The following is a 10,767-nucleotide window of genomic DNA, read 5'->3' as shown; positions in this document are numbered from 1 at the left end:
ACTTGCCCAGGGTCACAAACCTTATTGGCAGGAAAGCTTTAGAGCTCACAATGCAGTAAACCCATTCACTGGCTGTGAGAGTCCTTCAAGATGGCTGCTAGGATCACAAATGAGGTTTCAGATCTTGACAACATCTAGAGAATATTGGTCCTCTGGGCACAATCTGGTATCACACTTCTTCACCATCTCCTTTTGGTTTTCAGAGGTTGGACAGGAAAATGAAAACTGTTGATCAACGGAATGGAAGATGACTTTCCAGGCCGCAGACATGGGGAGAGCAGGCATATATACATAAGGTTTTGTGGATATGAACCTCCCATTCAAGGGTTCAACTGTGAGCTTTCTCAGGGGCTTAAGTGGTTCAGGGGATTTTCTGGGGTGCTAAGATGAGGATTCCTTTCTCACAGTCCAGGGTATGTTCTGGTACCAGGGTGATTAGGCAGAGTCTCTGGGTAGGGTAGATGCTTCCTGCACTGGAAGGGGTCTTCCCTGATCTTCTCAAGGCCCTCTTGCATACCATACAATGGAAGTCCATAGTCCCTATTGTTGCACCTGACCCCCAAGCTCTGAAAAGTGCTTCAGTCAAGTACCACTTGACTGAAGTACCTTATGGAGTCTGGAAATGTTATTAGAGTGCAAAAGGCAAATGGCACTAGGCTCTGAAGATACAGGAACACAGTGCCAGCCTACAGTGTGAGGTTCAACAGGCTCCAAGACCCCTTCTTTAGCCTTTGCCCAAGTCCAGTCCAGAGTAGTTGTTCTCCACCTTCTACAGGTGTGCTAGAGCTGGGCTCTGTCCTTCTGGGAAGCAAGGAAAGATTGTGGGTTCAAAGGTTGAAGGGGTATATTCAACTGAGGGCTCTTCAACTGAGGGCTCTTCAGCGGGGTATAGGACACTTCCTATGGACCTAGTACCTTCCTCAGGACACCCTCATCTCTCTAGGATGAAGTCTTTTGTTTTGATCAAGCTGGGCCAGAGCCCAGCCCAGTTCCAAGGGGCTATTTTTCACCCCAGGTCTGGATCTCTTAGACTTGAAGGCCTCGGGCTTCATCCTCTCCCCTTGCTGCCCAGGTTCCCTGGCATGCAGACATATGGGAGCTGTGATTCCACTAGGCAGCTAAAGCTCTGAAGAGGCAGAAATATTGCTTTAAATCACACTAAGAGGCAATGGCCAAGTAGGGACGGGGCATTGGGCTTGGCTGTGGGTCCATAACTCTGTTGCCTTTGGGCTGGCTAGTCAGGCCCCTTACATAGTTTGGGAATGCAGAGCCATACTCAGGCTTTAGAATGCTGGCCTGCCAATGACAGACAGGAGGACTGCCCAGGAAGGGAGACATGAGACAACAAAGACATCCCTGGAGGTCACCATACTCAGGGGAGCCTGAGCATCATCCCAAGCATAGCCTCCATCCTCCACTAAAAGCTATAGCCAAAAGCCCAGGGGAGGTTTGGTAGAGGCTATGTTGTAGAACTGTTGGTTTGAAACAGGATTTTCAGTCAGGATTCCAACATGCCTGAAGACTTCAAGGAACATGTACAGATGGAGGGAAAGACCCCAAACCCCTTCCTGATGATGGAACTGAATATCCTTATGTTGTGGAAGGCTGCCCAGAGGAAAGAATGAACAACTCTTGAAGAACTGCAGGCTGGTTGGGGAAACTTCTCAGAGGTGGTGACATTACAACAGCAGCTTAATGATGAGTGGATACTTCTCAGGTGGAGAAAATAGGAGCAAGAGTATTGTGCTAGGCTTGGAGCCTACCCAAGCTCCATACGAATGAAACCAGCCTAAGTGGCCATATTTGTATCACTCAGTACACTGGACCAGGGAAAGTACTTGTAGCCTATGAGTGACAAAAAATCTGCTGTGGCAGTTGATTCTTGCTTGGGAACCTGCATGTAAGGTAATAAGTCAATTTGTGGTTGGGATTAAAGGGAAAGGGGGGCGGGGATGAAGGTAGGACAGAAGTGGAAGACTGAAGGAACCTGGTCAGTTAGAGAACAGAGCAAATGTCTAGACAGGTGGCCCAATACAAGTGCAGACAGGCCACATGTACCCTGATGCCAACCTCCTACTAAATGAGGTAACTGGAGTGGGGCTCTATTCCTTGCTGCCTACAAGTGTGAAGGACTTGTTTTGTATGGCTGTGGTATGAGGTTTGTGTCGGGGGATAGGAAAGAGAGGTAGTGGCAAAAGAAGAGGCCAGAGCACACAAGATCATGTACCCCAAGTTCAGGAGCTGGGATTTTTGTCCTGACAATGAGAAATCAGTCAGGAAAGGGTTTTATGCAGGAAAGGAACACGATTCAGAAACAACACTGTGGTGGCTGGTGGGAAATGGGGCAGGGAGAAGCTGGAGATTTGGAGGCTGGTTAAAAGACAAAGCTTGATTGAAAAAAAGTGTGTCCTAAACAAGAACCAGAGAAAGGGAAGAAACAACGGGTTCTAGAATCATTTTAGAACTGGGAAACACCAGATTTAGTGAGGAGCTGAGTCCTAGACCAACTACTGCCTGACCAAGTAGATCACAATTACTTGGCACTTCAGCCACCAAGGTACTCTCATGGGCACTGACACATCTGACCCTCCTCAACAACTCTAATGGCCATCCTTATCCCCATTTTAGCTGTGGAAATTAAGGCCCAGGTGGATAAGTATTAGGCACCCTAGACAATGGTCCCAGGAAGATCAAAGTGAAGGAGAGAACAGAAGTGAGTATAGAAGATCTTTCTGGTTGGGCAGTGGGGCAGGGTACCTTCATGAGAAAACAGACCATCCCATTTCTGAGCAAGCTGTAATCCAATCTCTTTATTGTCAGGGTCCCCTCCCTATGGCCTCCCCTCTCCACACCTACAGAAAAACCCCAAACTTGGGAGTGTCCTGGGGAGGGGAGGCAGAGTGTAGGGAAACCTCTGTGTTCTGCCCTCTGGCCCGGGCAGTGCCAACAGGGAGGGTACATGGGGAGGGGAGGCTGATAACTCCACCTGCAGAGGATGTGGCACTGGCTGGGATGCATGGAGGATGAAGTGCCTGTTGCCAACTCTCCTCTGGGACCCGCTGGGGTGGCATCCGGGGGTGGGTGCCCAGCTTGAGGCCTGGTACAGTGCATGCCCTTCTGCTGGTGGCCATCGCTCCTGTCAGGCTGAGAAAGAGACAAAGGAGAGACTAAGACTGAGAGGAAAAGTCTCTTTTGCTCTTGATAATGGGTTGGGATGAAGAGCGGAATGGTGTTTGCTATCTGCAAACAGATATGCCTGAGCTCTGGCTCTGGCCTCATTATTTTTCTGGCCCTGCAATGTTGGCTAAGTCCCACTCCCGCCTTGAGCCTTCATGTTCTCACCTGAGCCCCTGTACTTTACCTGCAAACTGGCTTAACAAGGTAAAACTTGGTCTCCCTGAAGCTTCAAGAGGAAAGACTGCATTCATGGAATTTCCTAAACTTAACTGTATGGGAAGCTCTTGCTGGTAGAGCATACTCAGGAATGAATGTGTCATGTGTAAAGACACCTGTTTCAGACCTTCCTCTACCCAAGCCTTCCCTGTCTTACTCTGAACATGGGCCCCAAAGGAACGGGGCAGAAAATAGGCAGAGCTGGAGTGGCCTGGCTTCCTTCTAGAGAGGGCAGAGCAGGGTGGTGAACACTGACCAGAGAGGGGGCTTTGAGGCCACAAACAACAAATCTAAGCTCCACCAATACCGCCTTGGGATCCTGTGAGGTAGGTGGTATCTCCCGGCCCCCTTCAGAGCCACAGTTTCCACATCTGTTACATTGGCCCAATCACAATCCGTGGGGTAGCTCCTGGCACACAGGGCATTTTCTCCCAATAGGGTCAAGACTCAGCCCCCAAGCCTGGCTGAATCTCACTCTTTGATGATGAGCAGCTCCCTCTCCCTACTATGAAGAGCTAGGACTACAGCAGCCACAGGTTTCTGGCCATTCCCCACACACCGAGGTCTGCCAAAGCCCTGTGCCTCTGCTAAGGGTGTTCCCTCAGATGCTCCTCCTTCGATCTTGAACAGGCTCAGCTACATATCACCTCTTCAACTACACTCCCCTTTAACCCCTTGGCTCTCTAGCCCATGAGCCTGGCTCACACTAGGTAGTAATGGTCTATGTCTTCCTCCACCAGACTCAGAGCTCCTCAAGGGTGGAGACAGGTCTCATGGCTCAGTATGCTGAGGGAACTCCTGGCTGGGTGGGCCTGGCTAGTCCATCCAGGGGTAATGCTCCCGCAGCCCACCAAGCCTACACCACTGGCATGGCGAGACGACTGGGGATGAAGGAGTCTTCACTGATGGGCACAGTGCTACCCTGCCAAGTCTGCTTCGTGGCATGCCCTCCACTTCACCCACTGCCCACCAGGACCCCCGTACCTGCTTACTGCAAGGCCCCATCCTCCACGTCTGTGTCCTGGCTGTGCTCCTGATTGGGGGAGGCAACAAGAGACCACACATTACCCACTGCAAGCTGAATCCTGCCCTGAGGACCAGAGCATATTTGGAGACCACATTCAAAGAGCAGGAGGGCCAGTCAAGGGGAATGATTATGAGATAAGTCGAAACAAGGCTGGCTTGAGATTCCAAAAGGGTGGTCTGAGGGCCCCTTAAGAGAGAGAAGGGACCAGTCGAAGAACTTCTGGGTGTGGCAGGAGCATGTTTCTGCATAGAAAGGACTTCTCAGACTGAAGCAGGCTAAAAGCCCAGGAGCATGGTGAGCTCCCAACCTTTGGGGTATCTAAGCCTTTGTTATAGGCTTTATGAAGACTACTATGCCCAAAAGAGTAAGATGAAGTATCAGGCTGGGTTCAAAGAAGAGAGGAGCTAGGCATGAGGAGGACCTCTTAAGTGTCATGGCTATGAGCTCATCTGTCCTCATACCAGAACCCAACAGTGACGAAAAGGAGAAAGTTCCAGACCCAGTGAAGAAACCTGGCATGACTCTTATTAGCTATAAAGCCTTGAGCAAGCTACTCAACTCCTCTGAGCCTATTTCCTCATGGGGTAAAATGTGGGAAGAGTAATGCTTTGCACAGTGTAAGGCTGTTGTTAAGGTTTAACTGAAATTATGAAGTGTGGACGACAGGGCCTAGTGCTCAGTATTTGTTAGGTAAATGAGTATTAAGCACATAAGATATATAAGTCTATATCTTATAGACTCAGAATCTGGTCTACCTTCCCACTTAATACAAGCTCTTTAACAAATGGCTTCCCAGCCTCACTGTGAAGAATTCCAATAACAATCAGGGAGCTTGCTCCCGCATGAGACATGCTCAGGCAACAATGGCTTTTAAAAAATTGTTAAGTGGAATGAACACCTACTTCCCTGTGGCTTCTCCAGGCAATTCCAATCCTGTTCCCTGGAACTCTGCATACCATGTATGCTCCCTGAGCCACTGACTCTTCCCTTCTCCAATCCATGTGGAAAATTGAGACTGAGTCTAAAATGAGTTCTGGGCCCTAAAGAGGTCTGTCCCAGCTCTCACTGGAACTTCTGACCAGTGGCTGAAACAGGCTACTCCTTGTTCATTCCCCCTTGTTCCTTCAGGAACAGAACTCCTGGGAAGGAGGAACCAATCAGCTCAGAGGTTCCTCTTTCCCCTGCTACCTTCCTACAACTAGGAGTACAAAGCCTGGTCCCAGCCCCTCTAGCCATGCCCTCACCAGCTCTTCCTCGCTGTGTGTCAGCAGCCCCTCCTCATCACCATCATCTCGAGCCTGTGCTTCTCCTTGGGGCGTGCCTGCCTCAGAAGCTGTGTCCTCTTGAGGGGCTGGTGGCCGGCTGCTGCCACCACTATTGCCGCTGCCGCTGCCACTGCCACTGTCACTCTTCTTCTTGCCATCTTGAGGGGAAAGGGGTGAGGAAGAGGGGAATAAAATTCAGTCCGAGGAAGCTACCCTAGGGCAACACCTTAGCAGAAACTAGGCCTCAGCATGGTGGGTCCAGGTAGGACTGGAGTCCACAGGCCCTCTGCCCTGTGCACTGTCCTCCCAACACTCTGCTTTGGGCCCCTGGTCACTTGAACTGGGCAAGGACCCTTGGAAGCTGACCTGGGTTGGCCTTCTGCTCCTCAGCAATCTGTTCCAAGCGGCCCAGCAGGGCATCGATGTTGGACTTGATCTGCGTCAGCTCTGTCTTGATGGTCTGCAGCTCACTGCTCTTTACTGGAGTAGAGGGAGTACAAAGCTGTCACCTGGGAGCTCGATACTAACACAAGGCCCTAGCCCCATTCTGTCAAGTAGGAAGAGAGGCCAGTGGCAGGAACTATCCTTGTCCATGGCTTTTTCTGGCCAGGGAAAAGGCCAGAGCTGCCTACGGCTTCCCCTGAGACTTTCTGAAGGCCATTCCTACAGTGACCAGCCTGCTCTTCTGAACATGGATCTTTCCCCCAACCTCTCAACTCTGAAAGGGACTGGGGCTGGCTAAGAATGCATGTGTGTGGTGTGCACCTTTTTGTGCACCTGAGCAAGCATGTGTCTTTGCCTGTAATATAGGGTGGTGTCTGCCTTTTAAGATGCATAAATGTGGGTGTTTTACAATCAGACTTCCTGGGACCCTGACCACAACGTGTACACACCAGAGTGCATGTGGACTAGTGGATCTATCCTTTCTAAAGGAAAGATGACACCATCTCCTCACTGGGCTCCACTTCACAGCACTGAACTCTATGCCCAACCCAAGCCCCTCCTCTTCAAATGTCAGCCTTTTCCTCTTAGAAATGCATGAAAATACTCACTTGGTTGTATTAGAGCTGCAGAACTGGGGGAGATTTGTTCCTTTATCTATTTTCCAATGTAAAAAAATGTAATTCTATTACTTTGCTAATGACAAAAAAAAATTATCTAGGAAGAAGATAAGTAACTCACACTTGATCTTGGCTGAGCTGGTGGTGATGGCTGTAGAGCGGGCAAAGAGCTTGACAGGTATGGTGGTTTTGACACGCCGGACCAAGGGAACTGTGACCCGGGGTCGCTTCACCGGGACAGCCCTGGGCACTGGTACTGGTGACAGGCGGCCCCGATAGTCGAAGAGCCTGTGAGGGCAAATGGGCCAGAGGCTGCAGCATGGCCTGTGGCCACCAGGGGTCACTGCTACTCTAGACCAATATGTATATGGCTGGTGAAGGCCCGGCAGGCATTATCGACGTGTTTGCTCCCAAAAAGCCCCAGAGGTGAAGAGGAGGGCCTTTCCGGACCCTAATTGCTGCTGGGATCCTCACTACATTTACCTTTCCTACCGGCCAGGTGAGGTGGCAAGTGGTAATGATTATAGCCCCATTCAACAGAGAAGTAAACTGAGGCCAGCCCCAGAAAGGAGCCTTCCCTAGATCACCCTGACACCCAGGCTTGCTCTACTACCTGACCTTACTTCTGCTCAGTCAACTACTACCCCAACCTTTGGTCAGAATTTGCAAATCTCCCTAAAGCAGCATAAATTCCTAGCTGAGAACAGAGAGGTGTGGGAATGGAGGACCAATCCCTAAGCCTGCTTTTCCCATCTGCCTAATGAGGATGGGTATCCCAAATTCTGTGCCCTACCTTTTCCACCAAGACTGCTATGAGGATAGAGCATGGGAGAACTCGATTAAAAACGCACATGTGTCTACAGCGATACCACCCTGAACAAGCCCGATCCCGTCTGATCTCGGAAATTAAGCCGGGTCGGGCCTGGTTAGTACTTGGATGGGAGACCACCTAGGAAGACCAGGTACTGTAGACGTAAACAATAAAAAATAAGGATTGTAAGCTGACAAGTTCCTTGCAATCTGTGAGGTCAACCAAGGGTTGCCTCACCTAAAAAAAATAAATAAATAAATAAATAAAATAAAAATGCACATGTTAGAAGCTATGATTGGTGAAAGGCGAGGGTACTGAGACCCTCAACTCAGGGGCCTATGACCTCGGAGGCACAAGGCTGGAGTCCAAGGCTCTTTCCTCATTCTGGGTCCCCTCAGTCATCCCATCCTTCTTACTCCACTTCAGAGATGGAGGGCAGGAGACCCAGAGAACTATAAGACCCCTGGGCTCCCACACTGTATGCTGGCCCCCAATGCCATCACCCAGCCCCTGCTCCAGGAGGGCTTCTTTTCCTTTCTGATCAAACAGAAGCTTAGTAGGCTGAGTAGGGGTCTGTCCCACTACATCTGCAGCTACCACCTTTCTGCAGGGAACAGCAGCCTCAAGGTACACTGGGATTGCTTTCCTGATGACAACCAGGAAGCATGACATCACTGGGAAATTAATTCAATGCCCCATGCCTTGGCACTCCTTTGTTCAGGGAGCCCCTGCCCTGTGATGGTGATGGCTGAAGATGCAGAGTCTCTGGAAATGGATCCAGTCCCAGACACTGCGTTTCTGCCCCCAAGGGGAGGGGGCGGCTCTGGCCTTGGTCAGAATCACTGAACCACAGAATCCCAGAGCTGGAGGAGCCCTGAGGGATCATTTGGTGCAAGCCCATTTCACAGACTGGGAAGGAAATTGCCCAAAGTCACACAATCCATTCAGTGGCAGAGCTGAGATTAGCACCCAGGTCTTCTGACTCCCAGGCTAGGGCACTTCGACTACACTGCACCTTCTCCTGAAACCATTCACAAATGAGAAAACCAAGGATCAGAGAGGTTCTACGTTCTATTCTTCTTGGATAGCCTGTGGCAGGCCAAGCAGAAGGGAGGGAAGCAGGGAGAACTTTGGGCCAGCCTGCCCATTATTTCCACTCAAGAATGGCTGGGGCCATGAAGTGGAGGCCAGCCTCAAGGCTGGGATCTGGGTAGCCTTGGGGTCAGAGGGTGGGCCTACCAGGGACTAATTCAGACCTCTAAAGAGCTGCTGGCCTCCTGGTTATAAATACAAGGCCACACGATTCAGACTGAGCTCTGAAGTTCCTTCCAGTTGGGTAGGCACCTCAGGGAGATAAGGAGATGGAACAGTAGACCCATGAGGGCTCAAACTCCCTGTGCCCAGTCCTGTACCCTGATTTGTATTCCAACTTGCTACATTTATGTGTCCCTTCGGTCCAGTCCCATTTGAGTCCCACCCCAGGATTAGGTCAGAGAGTGGGAGACAGCATGGAGTACGGGGCAGCTCTTGCCTGGGCACCTGCAGAACTGAACCCTAGTCCCAGCTCTGCCACCAACTTGTGAAGCAGCCTTGAACAGAGGTCAGTCTATAGCTCTGGGCTTAGGTTACCAGTTCGATGACTGAGTGGGCTGCACCAGCAATCTCTCAGGACCCTTCCAGCTTGGCTGTTTCATGCCTGGGCACGCCCCTCCCCTGCTCACCTGTCGTAGAAGTCGTCCCGGTAGTAATCATAGTCAAAGCTGTAGCCACTGGGGAAACAAAGGGGAGAGGGCCAGGGCTTAGGGACAGCCGCTCAGCCCACTCTCCACAGGCCCTCATCTCCAAACGCCTCCCCAAATTCTAGGCTCAGCACACTGTCACCACCAGTGTTTACTCCCTCTGTGCAAAGAGGGACCAATTCCACCCAGACAGAGACAGAGAAGACAGAGTGCCCCACCTGTAAATGGCAGATGCTGCTCTCTTTAGCCCCTTGGGTCTGTTGGGTTTGGGCTCACCAGCCATGTTGATGTCTGTGTGGAGGAAGGAGGTAGAGTCAGATGCTGGCAGGACAGTAGGGTGCCCATACACATATCGCCCTCATGCATATGTGCAGCTATTTATATGCTTATATGATGTACACATGGACTTTACTCACTAATATGGACGACAGAGGTATTCATTCACACATTAGATTTATATACACACATCACATGGATATGCCTGCTTACACTTCATATACATTCAAACACATGCATGCATGCTCATAAACATATCACTCACTCATACACCATGCACGCCACGTCACATATACATGCATTCTTAAGCACACTCATATAAACACAGACAATACACTCTCACACTTGTTAGCATAATACATATACTCTCAAGAACACTCAGACTTGGTTCCAACATTATATACATAACTGTCTATATGCAAATAAGCCAATGCACATTCATGCAAACATTCTACCAAACATCTTTATGCCTTAGAGCAGTGCTTAGCACATGACAGGATCTCAACAAATATTTGGTAAAGGAATATATGCATATCTACTTATACACTCAAATATATTATGACACATACCAAAATATATACATACTAAGGTATATGTACACATTCTCCACAAGTTCAGTTATACCCACATACCACATACTCAGGAACGTACATATAGATGTCCCTTCTCAAACATACACATATACACAGAAGTATATGTACATACACAAACATTGTACACGCTCCAAGGCAAACCGCCAGCATGACCACGTCACATGTATGTAACACCAAGACCAAGGGCACCTGCTTGCTTCACCTTGTACTCCCATCCCCTCCTCCTGGCTCTCAGAAAGGGTTCTAACCTAAGCTATCTGTAGCCCAATGTAATAGGCTGTGCTAGTCCACTTTGTTTCCTTTCTCTGGGGAATCTGCATTTTAACTGGAACCATAAGGCTTATCATTTCTGTGAAAGCAGACACAGGAAAGAAGTGTTTTCCAGAAGCTTCTAAAATTCTCCCGCACAAGCAATGACTTACAACTACTTATTATATTTAAGTTATAAATTAAGTTAAAACATCTCAGACAGGGGTAGTAGGTAGCAACGGGGAAAAGAGAAAAGGGAATATGAGGGGAGCTGGAAAGTGAAGGACAGCACCTGCTCAGGAGAGTACCAAGAGTAGGGCTGTGGAAATATGCTTACCCAGGGTCTGCCCGGC

General features: G+C 49.7%; 1 protein-coding gene and 1 non-coding gene across 2 annotated transcripts; one reads left to right on the top strand and one right to left on the bottom strand.

Annotated features, from left to right (window-relative positions):
- Positions 1 to 2,782: 2,782 nt before the first annotated feature.
- RALY (RALY heterogeneous nuclear ribonucleoprotein) lies at positions 2,783 to 10,764 on the bottom strand (the record flags this gene model as incomplete). The annotated part of the gene is made up of 8 exons (XM_011378370.1): positions 2,783 to 3,144; positions 4,378 to 4,426; positions 5,665 to 5,843; positions 6,052 to 6,165; positions 6,868 to 7,034; positions 9,279 to 9,326; positions 9,515 to 9,587; positions 10,752 to 10,764. Coding segments are annotated over 7 exons (639 nt in total), but the record flags the coding sequence as incomplete, so codon positions are not given.
- LOC111730860 lies at positions 7,602 to 7,720 on the top strand. The gene has a single exon (XR_002776843.1). It is a non-coding gene; the product is annotated as a 5S ribosomal RNA (ribosomal RNA).
- Positions 10,765 to 10,767: the final 3 nt, after the last annotated feature.

The sequence above is a fragment of the Pteropus vampyrus genome, unplaced genomic scaffold, assembly GCF_000151845.1.
Source record: "Pteropus vampyrus isolate Shadow unplaced genomic scaffold, Pvam_2.0 Scaffold336, whole genome shotgun sequence".
Taxonomy (NCBI): Eukaryota; Metazoa; Chordata; class Mammalia; order Chiroptera; family Pteropodidae; genus Pteropus; species Pteropus vampyrus.
This window is presented reverse-complemented; position numbering and strand designations above follow the sequence as displayed.